At 33.4% G+C, this 23,608-nt stretch overlaps 1 protein-coding gene across 1 annotated transcript in view; it reads left to right on the forward strand.

The window, feature by feature from the left end:
- The window catches only part of LOC145324778 (uncharacterized), a 37,862-nt gene extending 25,001 nt beyond the window's left edge, over positions 1 to 12,861 (forward strand). The window contains exons 4-6 of the mRNA XM_080167414.1: positions 1,592 to 1,726; positions 3,849 to 3,956; positions 8,094 to 12,861. Coding sequence (XP_080023540.1) covers positions 1,592 to 1,726; positions 3,849 to 3,956; positions 8,094 to 9,443 — 1,593 coding nt within the window. The 3' untranslated portion in view covers positions 9,444 to 12,861. The remainder of the gene's footprint in view (positions 1 to 1,591; positions 1,727 to 3,848; positions 3,957 to 8,093) is intronic.
- Positions 12,862 to 23,608: the final 10,747 nt, after the last annotated feature.

Consider the following 23,608-nt stretch of genomic DNA (forward strand, 5'->3'; position numbering starts at 1 on the left):
AACTGATTAGATACATGATACTGTTTAAGGACATACCGACATTTTTAGGACTTGAGTATAGAGATGCTTCACTTATCACATTATACCTTGTTGTATTAGGAATCAGTATTTCAAAAATCAGATCAATCAGATGATTAAATGGAATGAATAGACATTATAGAGTTGCTACACTTTCTAAATCGTACCTAATTGATACAGGAATTAGCATACAAAGTTTGAAATCGATAGGACAATTTTAACCTGTTTAAATTAACTAAAAGAGCTAGCTAACTGTAACGGATGGACGGACAGACCGACCATAATTATAGAAAAGCTTCGCTTTACAAATATCAAGGGAAAATCAAAATGAGGAGTTGCACAGTTATGTAGACAAATTATGCGACCACTTAATTTTCATCATTTCTTTCTATTTCAATTAAACAATAAGCTAAAACTTAAATTATAGCGCAGTCGGAAATGTAAACTTTATAAAAAGTTTTAATTATTTATTTGTTGTTGAAGTTTTATTATATTTACCCTAGTGATGGATTGAGAAAGAAAGGGATATAGTTTTTTTTTCGATTTCAACATTTATCTAACTTTTAAACATAGCTTTAAATATTCTATAATTGTGTTTGAAATAATAACAAAATAGAGTGTTTAATAACAAGGATGACAATATCCATAAAAGCTCAATAAGTCAAATAGACACGAAACAGCGTAAAGTTCCGCCATAAAAATATGTTATTTAATACAAGTGACCAATTAGAGGCCAGAATAAATTTTACCATTGGTCAATTATAATCTATACTGGCCTATCATTGGTACTTTGTATAGTTTGACGTCATTTTTTGAGGCACTTTACGCTGTTTCAATAGACAAACGAACATTGACAAATATAGAGTAACAATGTATAAAAGTAAATTTAGTGTAAATCTATGGTAAAAGGTATATGTTAATTAGTGTGGACCTTCTTACATTTTAAGACTTGATTATAGAGATGCTAATCTTATGACATATATATATATATATCTACCTAGAAATCATTATTCCAAAAATTACTTGAGCAGGATGATCATATAATTTGAAATTGTTTTTAAGATGAGACGCAAAAACTCCTTTACTGGGGTTTAGCCGTCAAAAATACCATTTTTGCTGTAATATCTGAAAGGACTCAGAAAAGAATGTGTCCTAACTTTTGTGATTAAAAAAATATAGCTAGTCCGTGTTTTTATTAAGTAGTAGGTGTAAAATGATTCATAGAATTTAAATATGCAATTATTGGTTTTAAGGTAATAAAACGCAACAAAAAAGAAGAAATTTGCCGTTATGAACAAAAATAGTATGATCTTTAATTTGACACATTACTTTTTAATTCTGTTGAGTAATTATTGAACAAATCTATTTTGTTGAACCCCGTTGAATCAAAACTTTAAACTTTAGGGGCTCGTCACGAATAGGTTAAAAATCACAAAAGTTAGGTCAGGTTCTTTTCTTTTTAAAAGATTGTTGTATAAAAACCACAGTTCTATAACAATCTTTTAGGTAAAAATTTAGGTTTGTGATTATTTCACTAAGAAAAGAACTATCTAATTTATTTCTGTTATTTCAGCAATTTGTAATATATCTGGTGCTTGGTGTTCTGTTCCTGATAGCCTCGAGTATGATGATACACGCCGTAGCATCCAGTCAAGAATATCAATCCTGGATACCTTCACACACTAACCATTCACTTATAGCTTCTCTGGTAAGTCATTGAATTAGGGTTGGGCCGGATACCGGAAATTTAAACTATCTTGATACCGAATGTCCGGCTCAATTTTAATGCCGGATTTCCAGTTATCCGGCCAAATATCCAGTTATCCGGCCGAATATCCGGTAATTTGCCGGATACCCAATGTTGTATAGGATATACGTGGATTTATTGACAGGGAAAAAATTGCTGTCAATTTAGTTTGTTCATATGGACCTAAATTGTTGGTCCGTTTGTTCATTCAGTAAAAGGGTAGGAAATGGGGTAAAGGAAGTGGATGAGGGGTATCGTTATTTTAGCCAGCTGTGAGCATCACTTTATCAAAGGACATGTAAATCTGATGTAATATCCAAGTAATAATATATCGTTTAAATTTGAATATAAAAATAAAAAGACTAAAACCATCACGGGACCTATATGAAGCTTCTCTGAAATGGAGGACTTAATTAGTTTGGTAGTTATGAAAATCTTCAGCTACAGAAAAAAAAACCTTATTACTTTATATATTAGGATTTTATTAAAGATATGTTTCTAAACCAACTATTTGACAATATTTCAAATGTGCTTTAATTCTAATTTTCTTGTCGATTGCAGTAAAAAGCATTCAATAAAAGTTTTATAATTTAAACTATTAGAAACCTATTTATTTGTATGAACTTGAATAATTTTGACACATTTTAAATTGACAAGGCAAAACTTTTAAATTAATTAAATATCCAGCATTATTCTTTGCAAAAAGTTAAATAACTTTATCAAAAGCAATTTAGAATCGCGTCTGAAATCTTTTAAGTAGATAAGCGACTCTTATAGTTTCGTGTTTCTTATAGGAGAAGACAATAAACGATAAATTGATATACATCTTCAATGATTATAATCAAAATTACCCCTTTTGTAGAATAAAATTATTGGTTAAAATGTTTAGACACTTCTAGTTTTGAACTAAACAAACTAAATTCAGTAGAAGTATCCAAAGTTTATGAGCAAAAGTTATTTAAAACTTTGGGTACCAGTGTAATTAACAGTCCAATGTCCCCTCCCACCATGCAGTTCGCGAAAAATAGGGCTTAAAAGTAGAATGATAAAACAAGGGAAGAATTTTACCTTATTAACAATTTTTCCTTTGCCAGAATCGTCTATTTTGAAATTCGTACTAAAAACTAGGGTTGGACCGGATATCCGGTTTGGCTGGATATTCGGCCATTTTCAATATCTGGCGGGAAACCAGACAAAAAAAACTATCCGGATACTGGATATCCGGCTGATTTATATTGCCGGATATCCGATTATCCGGCTGGATATCGAGTCATTTACAATAGCCGGCCGGATATCGAGTCATTTACAATATCCGGCCGGATTCCTGATATCTGGCATTAGAAATCGGTCGGATATCCGGCCAAAAAAGTATCTGGCACAACCCTTACTATAAATTTTAAATAGTCAAGAATTTGAAGTGAAACTTTAGAATTTTTGTTTGAAATGTTGAATCTCTCTCTTCTTATGTTTTTGACATGGAAAGCAAATTAAAACAAGAAGCAGATATCTTCTTTCAAAATTTAAATAAAATATGTTAAATTAAAATAACACACAAAGACCTTAAAACATTTTATGTCTGTTAAAATAAACTTTATAAAGTTTTAGAGCTCTATAAAACATTGCCATAGCATATATTCAGCGTTTTGATAACATTAAAGTTTGATAATAAAATAAAAATTGATAGAAACTAAAAGAACGCATTCATAAAAGCAAAGCCCTAAAACAGTTTAACAAAAGAACATTAACGCCTGTAGAGTGTCAGAACTGAATAAGCAGAATATTAATGCATAAAGCTCATTGTGGTAATAGGAATCAGTATTAAAAAAATCTTATGAATAGGTTAATTATAGATTTGTCGTCAAAAAGTAAAACATCAGCATGTTTCAAAGGGACGTGCGGACTTTCTGGTAACGATTATAGAGTTGCTACGCTTTCAAAATCGTACCAAATTGTTGTAGGAGTCATTATGCAAAGTTTGAAATAGTTTGGACAATTCTAACATGTCTAAATGAACGAAAATATTAAAACAAAGCAATAAGGTTTTAATAATCTGACATTTAAGTTGATTATTTGTTAATTTAAGGTTCTTGGTTATGCCTCTGGCGTGGAAGCTATACTGTGTTCAGCTGAATCATTACGCAGTACGAGATATCAAAAAATTGTAGAGAGCTCAACCAATTTCACACTCAAGGTAAAGTACAATTTCAGAAGCTTTACAAAATGTCTAAAACAATCAGCCATGTGACGGCATAAAAAAGGGGGATGAGAGGAGAAGTGGGTATGAAACCCCATAAAACAGATATGGATAATCCCTCATTTTTATGACGTCACATGGCTGATTTTTTTAGACACTTTGAAAAGCTTCCAGTTTCCAATCCCAGCTAGTCTATAACTAGAGTCTGTCTGTTCTAACGTCTGAATACAGTTAACAAAATTAAAAATTCTTAGATAACATAGAGATGTGTCTAAATATTTTATGAAATTTTCAGAATCTCAAATATATGATTTTAATTAATTCTAATTCAAAGCAGGATACCCAACCCCCCCTCCTAGTACAGTTTATCTCAGTGTAATTATTTACAGGATTCAATCTTTAATAGGAGCCAACCGAGAAAATCAGTTGTAAAAAATAAAAGCTGCTAAAAAGTTGCTTAAAAGCAGTCCGACCGCTACGGATGTTTTATACTTAATTATGCTCCTTGTTAATAGGAATGTTGACAAGAAATTTCAGTCTTCTCTACCTTTTATAGGAGCCGAGAAAATCACGTTTCCCCAATTTTGTTTCTGACTGCCGGACGGACAGACATTTTGAATTATAAAGTAGATTCGCTACTAAATATCATTGAATTAGGAGGCTTACCTAGTGTAAGTGATAATTGATTGTCTTTAGGCTGAGCAATTACAGAGTATTTAAACGTGAGACGTATTTATATATTGTTTAAAAAGATATTAGACCTTTTTGAGACTTAACATAAATGAATTACAATAGAGTACACTTCACATGGACTGAATTTTATCCTTTAATTGCATTGTTTGTGTGGGCTTGGTTCTAGGGTTGGGCCGGATATCCGGTTTGGCCGGGGCTATTTTCAATATCCGGATACCAGTTATCTGGCTGATTTTTATGCCGGATATCCGGTAATTTGCCGGATATCGAACTTTGGTCAGATATCCAACCGGAACCGGATATCAAGCCTTAGAAATCAGCCGGATATCCGGTATCCGGCCCAACCCTACTTAGTACCCACACTTAAATTACCCATCATATCCCATGCAACCCATTTACAGAATTAACAAAACATCTTTGAATGAAAACCATTACCAAAAGATTAAATGCACCATGAGAAAAGAAGGGTGGGATCATGTCAAAATGGTATTTCATCAATTAAAGTGTAACTGGTCAAAGTGTTTCAAAAATCATCCATGTGACGTCATAAAAATGAGGGACTATCCATCTCTTTTTTAGGGGTTGTCTTTCCCACTTCTCCTCGCATCTCCTTCATTTTTATGACGTCACATGGTCGATTTTTAGGGTACTTGGTCCAGTTACATTAAAGTTCGTAGTTATGATGTCATATGTATATCGTCATGTCGATGATTAATCAGTTCTTATCACCTTTATTTAAAGCAACTTAGGTGACACATACATATAATGTCTGCTAGAAAAATTGGTATTTCGATTTATTATATCAACCATGATCACTTTCAATTTTTCCAAAAAGTCGACATAAAATTGTACTTTAAAACGTACAAAAGGGATTGATTTTAGCGCGTTTAACTTAGCCACGCTTTCATAGGCATTCATTAGTTTAAAATGATTTTAGTGGGCCTTTTTCGTGTCATTTCCAACAGGCTGTGTGGCTAAAAATATGCAGGGAGCTCTTCATAGTGCCTATACAACAATTACGTCACACAATACAAATGACCAATAACCACTACTCAGACTAAATTACCAATGGCAGGCCAGTATACGTTTTAACTGACCAATGGTAGGCCAGTATGACATCATTTATAATAGGCACTATAAAAAGCTTCAATATGCAGCATTTACAAATGTTAGAAAAAAAGTTCTTTCTTCATATTTTCGACCTGATCCGCAGGTTGTAACAAGCAAAATCCTTTCCAATGCAGGAATTAGCATAGATATAATTGAGCTCAACATTTTATACCAATTTTCTTATTCATGTCCTCAATATACTTCAAATCGGAAATTAGATTTTGTTTTAATTTCAATTTTTATCATATGCTAAGAAACACAAAAGAATAGTAGCTTAATCTTATATATCTATTTTAACAACCATGCTTTGAAGTGAAGCTTCTTTTGTGTCTAGGGTAGTTCTAAAAACTATTTTGGGGGGGGCCTATGCACTCACCTGGCCCTAGAAAAACCACATCTAGAAAAAAACTAACTTTCTCTTTGAATGGGTGGTATAAATTTTCTTATAAAGTATATTTTATAAAATAATTTCTACCATAAAAAAAAATTTACATAAACTTTTTAAAAACTTTTTTTCTAAAAATTTAGTTCTCAAATTTAAAAAAACATATTTTTGAAAACTGGTAATTTTAGATATATAATGGGTTGAATCCCGTGTGGACTGAATTCCATGGGTTGAGTCCCGTATGGACTGAATTCTGTGGGTTGTGTCCCGTATGGACTGAATTCCATGGGTTGAGTTCAATATGGACTAAATTCCGTGGGTTGAGTCCCGTATGGACTGAATTCCGTGGGTTGAGTCCCATGTGGGCTGAATTCCGTGTGGGCTGAATCCCGTGGGTTGAATCGCGTGTGGGCTGAATACCGTTGGGTTGAATCCCGCTGGGCTGAATTCCGTGGGTTGAATCCCGTGTGGACTAAATTCCAATGGAACTGTTACTTTTATATTAGGATATGTAAAATAACAACATAGATGTATCGATCTCATAGATTTATTTAAAGAATTGCATAATTTTAATATCTGCTTGATTTTCTTTTCCTCTTTAGTTTGTTCATTTTACTAGCGTCCACGCCCCTAGACTATAGGGATGGGGAGGGGGGTAGGAAAATAGCCAAAAACTATCCTAAGTCACTGAAAATTACATTAAATTAGACCAGTATCTTCCGAGGCCATTAGCTTCAGACGAAAAACATTGTTACTTGATACACAGGACAAAAGCTACCGGACAATTCATCTATAGTTATCTAAGTTGTAACAAAAGCGCACAAGTATTAAAACTTGGTATACACTGCAAATACATGTTTGTCAGGGATTAGCGGCATAAGTTTTAAGACAATCAAAAAATGTTTCTTACAATTCTATGATTCTGTTTTGTCTCTTTTAATGTAAATAGTTTTTCTCTATGTGACATTTACCATTGTTTACCCTCATTGATTCTAGCTAGCAAAGAACCCCCCAAATATTTAAAAATAAATTGGAAATAAGAGAGGTGGTTTTGTTTTCTCTCTTTTTGCTTAACCTCTGCAGTGCCATAACCCTCTGAGACTACCCTGTATCCAATATAATCTAACCTAACCTAGCCTTTGGTTACAATTAACACCATAAAGAAGCCCGTTCCCCATTAATTTTCAAATAGCCAATTTTCTCCTTTATTTATTTTGTCTCTTGATTGTTTTTTTTTTTTATTTGTAGACAAGCTAAATATTCCTTTTAAGGTGCCATGGCATATCCCCTTACCCCTGTTGGTTGAAGTTTATGTAATACTCCTATGACTTGATATTAACACTTAACTAGACCAAAAGTCCAATGTTTGCACAAGTTTCAACTTAACTTTGTCAAATGTGCAAATTGTTTACAAATTAAAGTTTTTCTTAGGCCACAGTTTGGGCTAGGCTCTTGTTTTGAGTTTGGGAGTTTGGACTGTTTATTACACTAGTCCCCAAAGTATTATAATAACGTTTTCATAATCGTTGGCTCCAAAACTTTGGGATATTTTACTGTATTTTTGATTGGTTGGTTCATAAAGTTGAGTGTCAAAACTTTTTAACTTACTAATTGGAATCAACAGACGGGTCAATTGGGGAAGTACATTAAATTATTGCCTATTGTCTTATCCCTTTAGATCCACGAGATGTAATACTTTTCTAAGTGAATAAACTTTAAAGTAGAAAATGGTAAATTTGCAGAAGCATTAAAATTAATTTTTTAAAAGACATGCAATTACACTTTTTTGATTACTTAATTAAATGATTACACTATTTTGATTATTTAATTAAATAATTACACTATTTTTGTTTTATTATGAATATTTTATGCTTTATTTTAAATATGTTATACATCTTTACACTTGCACTGATATATAAAGTTAAAGTGGACTATTTTAATTTCAGGATATGGAGACATCTCGAGCTGTGACCAGCGAAACAATCGCCGGTTCGCGGCACCTCCCCAACTCCTATCCGCACCACCCGCCGCGGCCCAACCCTCCCCCCGCGCCCCGACCCATTGTGAGATCCAAGGCTGAGCGGTCAGGCCTGACATTGACCAACAAGAACTACGTGGCCACGCCAGAGCCACCCAGTCCATACTCCAGCAGTATAGCACAGCATCATCTCACTGATAACGGCGGTGGTGGTGGTCGCCAGTTGGCGGTGACGCCCAGCATGGAAGGAGGCGGCGACAGCACAACATCTGCCACCGCCGGAGGTGTACCTGATCATCGCCAGTATTCCAGGTCTGCCGCCAGGCTGCTCGCCAAACGGTCAGCCTCACCTGATGATTTGTCCCTGTACTCGCCCCGGACCTCAAGGTCACACACACCTGATGATCTGTTCTGTAAATCCCCGCCACCGGGGCCAGCCCAAGCCCCGCCCCTCCGCTATCAACTGCCTCGTAGCGCCGGTGCCGACCGACTATCCGCCCAGTTTTCTCACAGTGGTGGCGGTGCTGTTGGTAACGGCAACGGCGGCGTCACGCCCGTCGACGATGATCGCTATGGATCTGATTGGCGACATCATATTTTGTCGGGGTCTGTTAGTCCAGGGGATCATAGATTATTATTACATTATAATGGAGAGAATAGTAAACAACTCGGTGATCAAAAAGACAGATACTTTCCGCCTGACTCGCCGGTGCGAGATCTGCCGACCCGAAACGGTCAGCACTCATCCTCCACCGCTGGTGGCGGCAGGTCAGGCCGGCATCATGCCACAACAGACAACAAAAAGTTTACGAAAACGCGTAAAAAAGTTAACAGACAACAAAGTTCTGACTACAACAGTGATCATGATAACTCTAGTTGGGATTCCAGGCACGCCGTAGATTTAGCTGGCCTAGTCCCGAACGCCTCCCAGCAGCAGCAGCACCCCGCCACGCTGCACGCCAGCCGCCCTGCCTCAACCACTACAAACCATAAAGACTGGCGGGGAGATCGGTCAACCGTCAGTGGCGCTGGTGGGGCGTCGTCATCGTCTCAACGATTACGCCCCAGCGGCGGAGGCAAAGGGTTGAGCAAGTCCAGCGGCGCAAGTCCCGTGGATCCTACCAGTGATTTTAGCTCGTGTTTGCTGCCAAGTGAGGCCACGGGCGCCATTCCTAAAAAGAGAACTAGACCTTTAGCTGATGACCTGCCTGGTCCCAATCATCCTGACGCAATTATAGCGCTGCCCCTAGATGACGCTGTCACGCCAACTAGTTCTGTTAGCACAAGTAGAAATTATAATAATTATGCCCACTCATAGAAATGATGATAACATTTTTTTATATAATGGATAATCAAATGGGCATTATGTTCACTTCTTTGTTTTGTATCAGATGAAAATTACTGAGCTATACTTTTTCCAAAAGGCCTTGGTTTTAGGTTGTGAATCAACAAAATTTGATAAAAAAACTGCGTTAAATTAGTTCAGACCTTTGAAACAAATAAAGAAATGAATAGAATGTCTATAATTGTGAATTACCTTGACCAGCCGTGTTACGATTCTATCCCCCCAACTCTTGTTGGAGCAAAACTTGATCTTTTTGAACCTAAACACCCTTTTTTTCAACATCTTAAAAAGTGTTTCTATGACGCAGCAAACAAATCAAGTTTCTCCCCAACAAGCTGAAGCTCAAGTAGAATCAAGTTTTTTAGATGGTCAAGATTTTTTTACAGGCTAACTTTTCCACACACATACCACATGTAGGAAATTTATTGCCACCCCACTCTCTCTGCTTTAGTTTGTGTTTGGCCCAGTCACAAGTTAATTGCAATCATTACACCAAAAAGTTTTTATACCACAAATTTAACTTTGCACTACTCATAGTTTTATGGCAATCTTTTTATTTTTTTTTGCCAATAAATAACAAAAAAATAGTAGCCTTCGAAAAAATTCAGTAAAGTTGTGAGTAAGATTCCAGTCAAATGCGCTTATTAGGTCAAACTATTTTTAAATATGCGTTTAATTATACTATGCGTTTGGTCAACATTTAGAACAGTTAGACTTAATAAGCGCATTTGACTGGAATCTTCTTCACAATTTTATGGAATATTTTAAGAGCTACTATTCCTTTTTTTACCCCCTGACAGTTTTGCCTCTTAATGTAAATCATTTTGCGATTTTTAAAAAGTGTTTAGGGTCAAGCATAAAATAAGCACTTTTTTAGGCAATGTTTTAATCTACATACAGTTTTACCCGTCCTTAGAGCGGTGTGTTTTCATGTTTTTGAACAAGCTGTCTTTGATTGTTAATGAATAAATAAATATATATATATATATAAATTATACACAAATGAAAATTATATTTATCCTCAAATGCGGGAGAATAATATTAATTTTAAAAAAAGTTTTAGCTAAATTTTAACTTTGAGAATTTTACATACAATTATTGATTAAGTAAAAAAAGATTAATTTTACACAGAAATGGTCAAGTATTGAAAATGATAAAATAATTGAAAATTGTATCTAATGTATTTTTTCTGAAAAAATTGGTAAATTACCATTATAAAGTAGTGTTTGATAGGGTGGGTCGATTTTGGAATTTTTATCTGAGACTTGAGCGGGAATCTGCATATGATTTTTATAGGTATAATATACCTCTGGATGATTTAAAATTTATCTCAAGTCTTAAAACTGCTGACGACCAGACATATAATTTTATAGATATTTGTAAATGGGAGTCAAAAATATTTTTAATCAGAACTATGGCTTCATGGTACTCCCTGGACAACGCCGTGAGGAGTAGAATCAGAAACTTTTGTCCGTTTCAAAATATCTCGTTCCTAGCCTGAGAAAATCTCAAAAAAACTCAACAAATTGGACAATTCTCTATAAACCCTAAAAAAAATGGCGATTTTTTAGTCATTTCTAAGGCTAGAAACGAGATATTTTTAAACGGACTAAAGTTCCTGATTCTACTCCATGAAGCCATATTCTGATTTGATAAATTCTTTTCTCCCATTTACAAATAGCTATAAAATTGTATGTCTGGTAGACAGTGGTTTTATGACTTAAGATAAATCTTAAACCATCCAGAGGTGTATTATACTTCTTAAAATCATTTGCAGATTCCCGCTTTGGTCTCAGCTAAAAATATCCAAAATCGACCCACCCTAGTGTTTAATTATTCAGAAATGTGCTGTATTAGTCAAATAAAACTCATATTTTTGGTTTAAAAATTTATACTTTATTTGCTATAAGATTGTTTATTGATTATTTTGTTTAATATTTCTGAAATTTTAAATATTAAGTCATTTTATAAGTCTTGTAAATTGCATTATTATTAAAAACAAGATATAGGTCATAAAGCTTCAACTGTATTTATGTTGATATTTAAATTTTACAACAACATAGGATTTATTAAAGTAATAGTAAAATAAGTCTTTCCTACTGTCTCATCTAAGATTGACAAAAAATTAAAATATTTAATTCAAAACTTGTTAAATTATCTTGTTATGACAAAAAACGCCTTAAAATTCTCATTGGTTAAAATAAAAATGCTTCTTATTTTCATGTATCAGAATAAAATATAGTTCAATGTTTAATTAAAATTTTAAAAAAGCAAGAAAATGATTAAATAAAAATTTCCACTGCATATCTTTGAAACCAAAGCACAAAGCAATTTTGAAAATAAGTTTAAGTTTAAGAATGGAGTGGAATTTGGATAAGAATCATAATTATTAGGGTTGGGCCGGATATCCGGTTTGGCAGGATATCTGGCAGATTTTTAATGCCGTATATCCGGTAATTTGCCAGATATCCGGCCATTTTCAATAAACGGCCGGATATCCGGTTTGGCAAAATATCTGACTGATTTCTAATGCCTTATATCCGGTAATTTGCCAGATATCCGGCCATTTTCTTAACCGGCCGGATACCGGATATCCGGCATTAGAAATTAGCCGGATATCCGGCCAAATCCTTATTATTATCAAATGAAGCTTTTAATTTCTTGTTTGTTTTTAGACACTAATGTTTATATTTTTTGTCTAGAGTAAAAACTAGTTAACTTTTTAGTTTTTGGAATTTTTAAAAAGTTTTAAAAAATTATTGATTTTACTATTGTAAAGAGAATTAGTATAATATAATGCACGCTGGACCTTAACTCAATCAAGACATTTAAACATGGTACAAAAAAAGACAATAAAGTTGGATTTATATATTCTGAAGTATCTCTAATAAAAAATCTCTAGTTGAAAAAAAAATTTAACAATAACCCTCTAAGAGTTGTCTTACCAAAACTTCATAACAGTTAATTATTTGCCTTGTTTCATAATTATTCAATTATAATTCTACATGGGACTATTTTACCACGAAAATTCCTTAATGTAAATAAAGCATAAAATTGTTAAAACTTAAAGATTTTTTTATGAGCTAATTAAAATACTACCATCTTTTTGTAATTTCTCCTGGTGGGTTTAGAATTAACAAAAAATTAAAGGACAACATGTACAAATTTCTTTGTGAAAATAATTCAGATGGGAATTAAATTTTTGTGTTACATATTCAAAAGTGTTGATTGTATTAAGGTAGGGCGTGATTGACTACATAAATGTTGTGATATCTTGCTATGCTAAATAAGAACATGGTTATTACACATTGTGAGATTTTTTCTCCTTTTGTAATTACTTGATATTTATATTAATATTATGATCAATATACATACATGACCTGCTTTTAAATCAATCTTTGATTATTTTATCACATAGAGGATAGAAAACAGAAGTTAGATGTGAAAAAGAATATGTTTTGATAGGTAAAACTAATTATTTTCTTACTGTGGTTCCAGCTAGTAAGAACTTGGCAAAGCTGTTTATAGTCCCTAAAAAAACAATGACTACCGTAACTGGACAAAGTGTCCCAAAAATCTGCCATGTGAAGTCAAAAAATTAGGGAGATGAGAGGAGAAGTTGAAAAGAAAGCCCTTAAAAAAGAGGTGGATAATCCCTCATTTTTATGACGTAACATGGCTGATTTTTGAGACACTTTGTCCAGTTACATGATCGCCCAATAAACAGACTAAATTACTAATGGCATGTCAGTATACATTTAAATTGACCAATGATAGGTCATTATGACGTAATGTATATAGACACTATAAAAAGCTTTCGACTTGGCAAAATAAAGTGTTGGATTTTTAAAAATAATATGGTCTAGAGACAGGAAAACTTCCATGGAGTGTATTTGATTGAAAGTTGAAAAAAGCATCTTCAATTTTTCTTCAAATAAACCCAATCTTTCCAAAATAGAAAAAATACTCCATTATTCAATAGACAAAGTCGCGAAAAAAACTAAAACCGATCCATAGACACAGTGCGTTCGAAGGTGCTTTGACTTTTTGACTCAGAACCTAAATTGGGACATAGTGCATTTCATTACCCTAGGTTAGGTAACTTCATTTCACTTTTCAATAAAATCTAAAATGCAGCCGTTTTTGAGAAAATTAGATTTGAAATTTCAAGTTCAATTTTCATCCCCTAGGCCGGTTACCGCATAATCATGACAAGAAAATCAAAGCTTATTTATTTAAAATTTTGAACAACATTGCTTTTATGAAGTCTTTCATAAAACCTCTTTATATATGATTTATTTATGGCTGAATTTTCGTGATCTTAGCAAAGCAACTGATAAAAAATGGGCATGTATCAACTCACTTCAGGAGTGGTTTTATGAAGACCTTTATAAAAGCAAGCTTGTTCAAAATTTTAAATAATTAATCTTTGCTTTTCTTGTCATGATTATACGGTAACTCCTAGGGGATGAAAATTGAACTTAAAATTTTCAAACCTAATTTTCTCAATTTCCCAATTTAGATTCTGACACAAAAGTCAAAGCACCTTCGAACACACTGTGTAGAACTAACAATAAGATATTTAAAGATTTTTATTTAAAGGAGAAAAGTGGTTGATTATGTGAAATTATAAAAGAGCATACCAAGTGTAAACACATTCCTATATATATTGGGATATGAATGGTGGAATGTTTGATGAACTCTGTGAACAAAGCAGGGCTGATCAGCCGCCAGTTTTCTTAGCGGCTTTGCATTGCATTGTTTTCAAAAGATACTAAAAAACAAAGCTAAGCTTAAAACTGCTACATGTTGAATTGCTAGAAGTTGTTTTGGCTAAAGGGTACGGTTAAAATTTCAACATTCAGCAGCTACTTTAGTCGGTCGCGAAAGAGCTAAAAAAGAGTACAAGTTATTGTAGAATGCTTGGTGAATGCGGGTCCTCCCAAAAAACTGAACGACCATGACCTTCTAAAAAAGTGTAACTGCGGCTGCTGAGCCCTGTTGACAAAGTATGGGGAAGAAAAGTAGTTAAAACAACAGTTTAGATTCTGCAGGTGATACGAGTCTGGGGATTTAGGGGGATCTCATGTTTTAACCTGTATAGAAATATCAGGGATAGGACGCCGAATGATATATTAATTCCCCCAAAATTCTTTGAATTACTACTCGTAATTTGTTAGCTAACATATCTATAGTATATATGTATAATTGTATATACAGATTGATAACTTAAACTACCTCCTTCCCTTTTTCAATGACCTTAATCGTCTGGTACCAAATTATTTTTGCTTCTTGGCTGTTTTAATATCCAAGACACCATTGGTTGATTTTTAATGACCCAATTGAGAGTCGGCACAAGGACATTGTGATGGGGAGATACAGTTATTTAACCCCTTCTCCCTTTAGTGTTTTACTCTAATTGTTAGCCTATAAATAACAGTGGAAAGAAAGGATTGTTGATTTTAAAGAACCTTTCTGTCCCTGATATATAAATCTACAAAAAAAACTAGTGTCGGAGTTGTGGGGTAACTGATGAATGTAAGAGGGAATTCATACAGTATTGAGAGGAAAAGAAATACTACTTGGTATCTGAGTTTCAAGGTTGAAAAAATCTCTTCACTTAAAATTAATTTATCTTTAATGTTTGATTTCTTAATTATATTAAACTTGCAACTAAAAGTAACACAATGGAAATGTATTTATTATTACTTGGATCTAACACCATATAAACTAATAAGTGAAACTTGTAGGTGGCTAAAACAACGATTTCTCCAATCCACCCCCCTTCCCTCCTACTGGATGAACGAACTGACCAATAAGTGATGTCTATGTTAGCAACCTAAATTGACGACTATTTTTCCCCTGTTATAATATCCACGTATATTCTATATCCATTCTAAGGACGATAGAAAGAAAGTACTATAAGACGTACAAGCTTATGACTTTCTTAGAGTAGAATGATACAAATATTTCCTTTAACTTGTAATTTTCCAATGCTATACTTCATGTATCTAAATGAGATATTGTATTTATTATAATTCCCTTTATGCACCTTCTACTTTGTTTTTCCACATCCCCTTGTTTACAACCCAAAACCAAGTTAACTAAAACTATACACCAGCAGATTATCCATTTTAATTTGTAGTACAATTCTAAGTTCAAATTCTTTAGTCAATGAAAATTCATTATTAGTGAGAATTTTATATCTTAATTAATGCAGGGAGAATTAAGACAGGGAAAAAATTTTCATCCTCCCCATTGTAATAGATCTTAACATACTGCAGCTTTTAACTAATGATCGATTTTTAACTAGTTTTCTTTTATTTTTTTAGTAGGTAATGTGTAATAGTATAATTTTGAACCAGTTTTTTATTAGAGTAAAACACTAAAGGGAGAAAGGGTTAGATAACTGTATCTTCACAACGCATCAACTTTGTGCAACCTTTCTATTGGGTCATTGAAAATCAACCAATGGTGTCGCTTATAATAACACAGCAAAGTAGCAGACGAAAGAGGTCTTTGAAAAAGGAAGGGAGGTAGTTGTCTGTATATACATCTATACTATAGATCTGTTGATTTTTTAAAAAGAAAAGCTTTTCTACAATTAAACACATGTGTTGTGAACGTTCTTTGGTAACGGTTAGCTCTCGACGCTTTAGGCATGTTGAAATAGTCCTATAAACTTAAAACCCTACATAAGGTTTTCCGAATCTGTATCATCTTTATAATCACAACCAAAAAATATGTACGTCCATTTTAAACATTTAAACTAAAATAAATGAATTAAACTTCTATTTTAATGAGTTATCCTATCGATTTAAAATGATAATAACATTTGGTTACAATTTAGGAAACGTAGCAACTCTATCATCATATTCATCTGATTTTTGGAATATAACATCACAGTTTACCTAATATTATAAGAGAAGCATCTCTATAATCAAGGTCTTAAAATGTAAGTATGTCCTGAAACAAAATCCTGTACTTAAGCAGTTTTGCAAACAATTTACTTACAATTTTATTAAGACTCATATATTTATATTCTGCATTTTCTGTTCTGCCACTCAGCAAGAGGTAATGTTCGTTTGTCCTACCGTTGTCATCCTTGTTTATAATTAAGTTAGTGATTTAAGAAACCGCAGGTTTTATTCTATAGCAATGATATCGTTTCATCTCAAACTTTCTTGGAATTAAAGTTCAAAAGCAACATACGGGTTCCATTTACATTTTATTCTGAGAATAAACTAACAAGAATAATAATATCCATAAGAAGCGAATATCAATAAAAAAAATTCTAGGTAATTTTGTATGTATATCTTTAATTATAAAAATTAGTGTAAGTGTATAACCAAGCACATAAGCACTCCACTAAGCTTCCTAAATTTGTTATAATGCAAGCCCTAATGAAGTTTTTAAAAGCGAAGCTTTTCTATAATTAGGGTCGGTCCGTCCGTCCGTAACGGATAGCTTTTTTCGTTAATTTAGGCATGTTAGAAATGTCCTATCGATTTCAAATTTTGCATGGTGATTCCTTTTACCTAGATTACCTCGTACGGGCGGGATTGCAGTCCAGGACCTTATCGACTTGATGTACTGTCCAGGTCCTGGTCCAGCAATCCAGGAGAACTAAGGATGACTGTAACGCACCCTTTTCTGTCCAAACACCCAAGGATATTAGGCTAAGTAACATCCATCAGACAACCAACTCTCTGTGATGCACGACCTTTGTCTAAGAAGTCCCAACTGTGCATGGTAACGAGTTGAGCCTGTTTTTGGGCCAAGGCATTCCCCCTACTCTAACTATTTGTGTCGCGCATCTGACATAGCAGCAGTAAGATAAGATAAGATAAGATTTATTTTCCTCAAAGGTACAACATATTTTATTAGATATATATCATACATTAAGTTACTATGCTTTGATTGGTTTGATTCCTCTGTTTTGTTATGTTTGATGCAGGTTTGATAACAATATACATAATAACTATTATTAAGTACCTAGCATGGAATTGGCCGAACTTCGTCTCCACCTAGTTACCAGGCCAGTACGAATTGGATGAAAATAACATTTTACAAGAAAAATTCCATGCAACATTGTACCAGATAGTTGGCATAACCCATTTAGGGTTGTGGAGCCACTGGTGTACTTTGACGCTTGCCAAGCCGATACAATGTTATATGTGCAAATAAATAATAAATAATCTTAACAATGATAGAATACAATATCTTGCTGTGTATTTCAGATATCCTCCTACTATCAGTTGCAACTTCTCCAAGCGTAAATTCGGAACAATTAAGGAACCAAAACCTTCAAAAGAAGTCGCTATTCCCGTTGTGATCCCTTTGCAGCTCTACCTAGACAGTTTCCTTTGTAACAAATTATTTTCATTATAGAGTGGAGTTATGTCCGGGTCTAAGGACATCTCCACACCAATAATTACAGGATAACGATAAATATCGCGATAACGCTGGTCCAATCCAAAAATCCAAAAATAAAATAAGATACTCTAATATATAACGTATCATGTACCTAAGTGAACAAGGTGTAATGATTAGTTTCGATTCCTACGGAATCTGATTTTTATTTCTTGAGAAGGGATATAATAATCCTCTGATGTACAAATGTACAAAATAAAGATAGGTCATGTGCGATTCCTACGGAATCTGATTTTGGTATTTTTTTTTTTGGTATTTTGGCATTTTTAACGTCTTTAGTTATGACGCGGTGTCGGCCCGAGATTCGAACCTATCACCTTCCCGACGACGAGCGGATGCGCTACGTGTTGAGCCACGGTCGCGGGTTGGTGATTCCTTTAGTAGTTAGGCACGATTTAGAAAGCGTAGCAACTCTATAATCATTACCAAAATTTCCGTACGTCCATTTTAAACATGTTGATTTTTTTACTTTTTTAACAACAAATATTTAAGCAACGCTATAATCAAGTCCTAAATATGTAAGTATGTCCATAAACATTATTCTGTATAATGCAGTTTTTCAACAAATTTACTTACAATTTTGCTTCGACTCTTATACATTTATATTCTGATTATTCAGTTCTGTCACTATATAAGTGTTCATGTCCGTTTGTCCTACCGTTTCAGTGCTTCGCTTTTATGGATGTTGTCATCCTTGTTGTATTTAACAAAACAAATAGGTTAATAACAATTTCTATTCTAGATCTATTGAAAATTATAGATTTATTAAAGTGTGTCATTTTCATGAAAGTACATTGACAAAAACCATTCCACAAAAATAATATCTACATATGGTTCCAGGACAAACGCAGGAGTCCCAAACGTCGCACTGGACAAACGCAGGAGTGTTAAAATATTAATTTGATTAATACTTTCTATACAGGTTAGGTTATGTTAGGTTAAGATTTGAGTTTGTAAATAAGCTTCCCGCGCAGGGGTTAGGCATTTAAAACCCGATAAGACAGTTTAAAATAGGATAGGTTAAGTTAAGTTTCGTCACCGACGTTTGGGACTCCTGCGTTTGTCCTACATATAGGAGCCTACATATGTGTATAATAAGTTTGTATGCCTAAATTAATTATAAATTGTATGAATATTCCTTTCTCTCCATAAGCAATAAAGAAGAAAACACATTCTCTTGCTAACCATATCTGCATAATCAATGCTCATTACAATACAACAAAACTATCTCCATCCCCATCAACAATCGTAGTCTCAACAACAACTTCCCTTTAGTAAGTTTGGGTGTGGGGGGGGGGGGAGGAGGGCTGGTTCTTCTCTATTTACTATTTATATGCATGTATTCACTTATGGATAAAGCAAAGAGTTGTTTGTGTCAGGGAGGCGAGAGACAATGGCGGTTAAAATAATACTCAATCCTTACTTGCTCCAATTAATATTAAGGTTTCAAGGCCAAATTTCAATTGTCAGAGTTGGAGAGATTAATTATCCTCCATTATCCTATCCCTGGGTTTGTATCCATTCCTCTCTCTCTCTCTCTCTCTCTCTCTCTCTCTCTCTCTCTTTCATTGTTCTTTTATTAAAGAAGATGCATCATCAAATATTCAACCAAACAATTCAGCTTTTTTTAGGATTTAGGAGAAAATAAATTCAAGTTATGGAAAAAGTAATTGATGAATCTTATTTCTCGTATTCATTCGAATCCGGTGGATAGGAACCGATTCTCATCCATACGAAAAAACTATGTCTAGCATCGTATTATATCCAGCTTTCTACGAATATAAAAATGTACAATCATAAACTAGTTTTTATCTTATAATTGTACATTTTATATCTGCGGAAAGTAGTTTATAATACGATGCGAGAAATAACTATTATCAATCATATCTTAATGTTATGATTTTCTACAATTTAAATCAAACAAATAATTTACAATAAAGAAACTATTCATAGATATCTAAAATTATAAACAATTTTTCAGGTTTACAACTCTGAACTAATAAGAAATTTCGTGGCAACGCCTCTTAAGGGGCGTGTAGTCGTTTTCTCACAGTAGCTTTTCCCCTATTTCTAGCCCCTGCTGGGTAATCACCTGACCAAACATAACCTAACCTATAAAAACTTATGTTAAAAATACGACGATACGCCCCTTAAGAGGCGTTGCCGCAAAAGGGACTATACAAATAAGTTGCATAAGATTTGTATTTAAAAAATTCAGATTGCTCATTTCTTAATTTCAAATATACTAAAATTATCTCTAGCTAATAAAGTTTAAATTATTCTTATATACAGATAAGATACATCAGATGTTAAAACTAATTTTTCAAGACTATTTGTAGACCTGTCAACCTAAGTTTACATTAAATTTCATTTCAAAGCTTTTTAAAAGAGAATATTTTCTATTGTTAGGATTGGTCCGTCCGGAACGGATAGCTTTAGTCGTTAACTTAGAAATGTTAGAATTGTCCTATCGATTTCAAACTTTGCATGGTGATTCCTCTAGTAGTTAGGTACGATTGATTTAAAAAGCGTAGCAACTCGATATAATCATTACCAGAATGTCCGTACGTCCATTTTAAGCATGTTGACTTTTTTACTTTTTTAACTACAAATTTTTATGTTTTTGATCTGATTTTTGGAATACTGATTCCTAGGACAACAAAGAATAATGTTATGAGCGAAGCATCTCTATAGTCAAGTCCTAAAAATGTAAGTATGTCCTGAGACAATATCCTGTTCCTAAGCATTTTTTAAAACAAATTTACTTTACTTTGTTTAGACTTTTATACATTTATATTCTGATTATTCAGTTTTGAAACACTACAAGTGTTAATGTCCGTTTGTCCTACCAGTTCAGAGCTTCGCTTTTATGTATATCGTCATCCTTTTTAAGGAAAAAGCGAATATAATCTAATCTTAAATTTACATTTATTTAATACATATAATTTTTAATGGATTACATAACATGGCATACAATCTCAATAATTAAGTAAATGTTTGCTAAGAATAATTATTTCTCGCATCGTGTTATAAACAGCTTTCCGCGGATATAAAATGTAAAATTAAAAACAGTTACGTCATATACGTTTCGGGAAAGAAAAAGGGAAGGGGGGAAGAAAATCTCTTCAATAGAGATGGGAGAAAAGGGAAGAAATTTTCTTCCCACCTTCCCTTTCTATATAACGTCACAGGAATCGTCTTGCAAAAATTCTGGGACAGTTTGGGGTTCGTCATTTTTTTCGTTATGAGAAAAAAATATAATAAACTAATATTGCAATAGGTATAGAAATGTCTTTTTAAAATGAAATCATATAGTACAACTAAAATAAGAAACTGCTAGTAAATCGCATGAAAAAATACACTGTTTGAAAAATCAAGATACTGCTCTACAGAGAAGAAAATATACAATTATATCTGTCTTATTATGCCTTGAGGGACAGATGTTAGTTATTTAGAGGTATTGGCGGTTTTCCTCAAAGTGCCTAGACGAGCTTAACACTCCCCCCCCCCCTTATTTTAAAATACATTAAAACCAACTAATCGTACAGAATCTTTGCTACGTAAAATATACCAATATTTCTTATTTTGCAAACTTAATTGCATAATTCTTATTGCTTAGAATAGAATCATATTATTGCCAAAATCATTTACATTATAATAAGTGAAAGGAATTTACAAGCTGATGTGCACTCAGAATCTAGGGTTTCAGGGTAAGATGGTACTTCTAAATAAATTTCGTTAAGCTGATTTACCTATCCTAAAAATAGTCTAAAACCTGGCTACTAAATGTCACTTGAAAAAAAAACTTTCATACCGTCATACTACAGAGATGTAATCTATAATACAAAGTAGCTTGATGTCTGTCCGTCCGTCTGTCCCTTAAGATCTCGGTAACCACTGAACCGATTGGATTCTACTCTTCAGGGCATATAGTTACTGGTCCTGTTGTGGTTTTAGGCTATTTTCTTAGGGGTGGGACACCCAGGACCCCTCCCCCCCCCAAAAAAAGAAAGAAAATTCCTCCCTATTTTTAATGTTGTGGTTGCAGCACCAGAGGTACTTATTTTTTTTAATTTACCCCTTGGGGCAAAGCCCCTAGAGGCTTGGGGCGAAACCGCTAATAATATGACAAAAAAAAGTATTTTTAAAGATACAAATAAAGCCCATATTACCCTCATTTACTTATATTTACACAGCAGTTATAATAATAAGAATAAAAGAGATGATTTATTAAACATCAATCTTTAGTCTTTTGGATAAATTGATCAGAGGAAATAAATATAGAGGGGACGCATTAATAGGAAAAAGGCAGAATCATTGACAGAGAGGAGGAAATAATGTGTGGTGGGGTGGAAAGGGGAAGGCAAGGTGGTACAACTGTGTGGGAGTGGTAATAAAAACGTCCTTGCAAAAAAGGAAACCTTTTCATTTTTCTCCCAATATTGCTAGATTGACAGAATTGTATTCTTTTCTATGTTTTTCTAACATGACCTTAATCAAAGAATAGATATTTTTGCATCATATTATAAACAGCTTTCCACGGATAAAAAATGAACAATTATAATACTAGAACAAGTTTTTTAGTCCCGAGATGCAGAAGGAACGGGCTAAAAAACTGCTTTTAATCTTATATATTATACATTATTACATTTGTAGAAAACTAAATATAATACGATGCTAGACATAATTTTTTCATATGGAGAACTGGTTCTAATCCACTGGATATTAATCAGTTTCAAATGAATACAGGAAAAATTATAATTTTGCGCTTTTAGTATGAAATGTTGATTGTCTGCAATAGTATGGATGTTAGTGCCTTGTAACCAGGGTTGCGGAGCCGAGAGCCGCCATATTTTTTGCTGGAGCCGTTATTTTTGTTAAATAACAGCTTGGGCTCCAGGTTCGCTAAAATATAGATTTTTTATTGATTATAATTTGGTAACTCTGTTGTGTCGTGTGCAAATGTCCCTTTTAAGTTTTTCAAGTACATTTTTATCAAAATTAAACTTTTAAAACCTTCAAAAGTCAAAAATAGACTGCCGCATTAATTCAGTTTTAGTATATTCATTTCTCGTATTCTTTTGAATCTGATTAATATCTGGTGGATTAGACCTGGTTTTCATCAAAACGAAAATTATGTTTAGCATAGTATCATATCCAGTTTTCTACAAATATAAAAATGTACAATCATAAGATTAAAACCTGTTTTTTTAGACCGTGCATCTCGGGGCTAAAAACTGGTTTTAATCTAACATTATGTTACATTGTATATTTTATATCCGCAGAAAGCTGTTTATAATACGATGCAAGAAATAACTATTAAATAATTTAGCAAGTTGTAGCTTGTTTTAACTATTAAGTAATCTTTAACTTTCAATTTTAGCTTACCTAAAAAAAATCAAAACTAAAACTTTTGTACAGAAGGGTAAAAGAATAAGAAGTTTAAATTTAAAATAAATTTAGATTTTTTTGTGTGTGGAAAGTTTTCTTTTCAACACAAGCGCCGAATATTGATCTTATTTAGTCTGCTTCTAAATTATTTTCTGCTACTTGGCTGTGTTAATATAAGTGACACCATTGGTTGATTTTTAAAGACCCAATAGAAAGGTTGCACAAGGTGGTTATGATGGGGAGATACAGTTATTTAGCCCTTTCTCCCTCTAGTGTTTTACTCTAATGTTAATGTCATTGCTTAATGGCATTTA

The sequence above is a fragment of the Acartia tonsa genome, chromosome 1 (assembly GCF_053477335.1).
Source record: "Acartia tonsa isolate MP-2025a chromosome 1, ASM5347733v1, whole genome shotgun sequence".
Taxonomy (NCBI): domain Eukaryota; kingdom Metazoa; phylum Arthropoda; class Copepoda; order Calanoida; family Acartiidae; genus Acartia; species Acartia tonsa.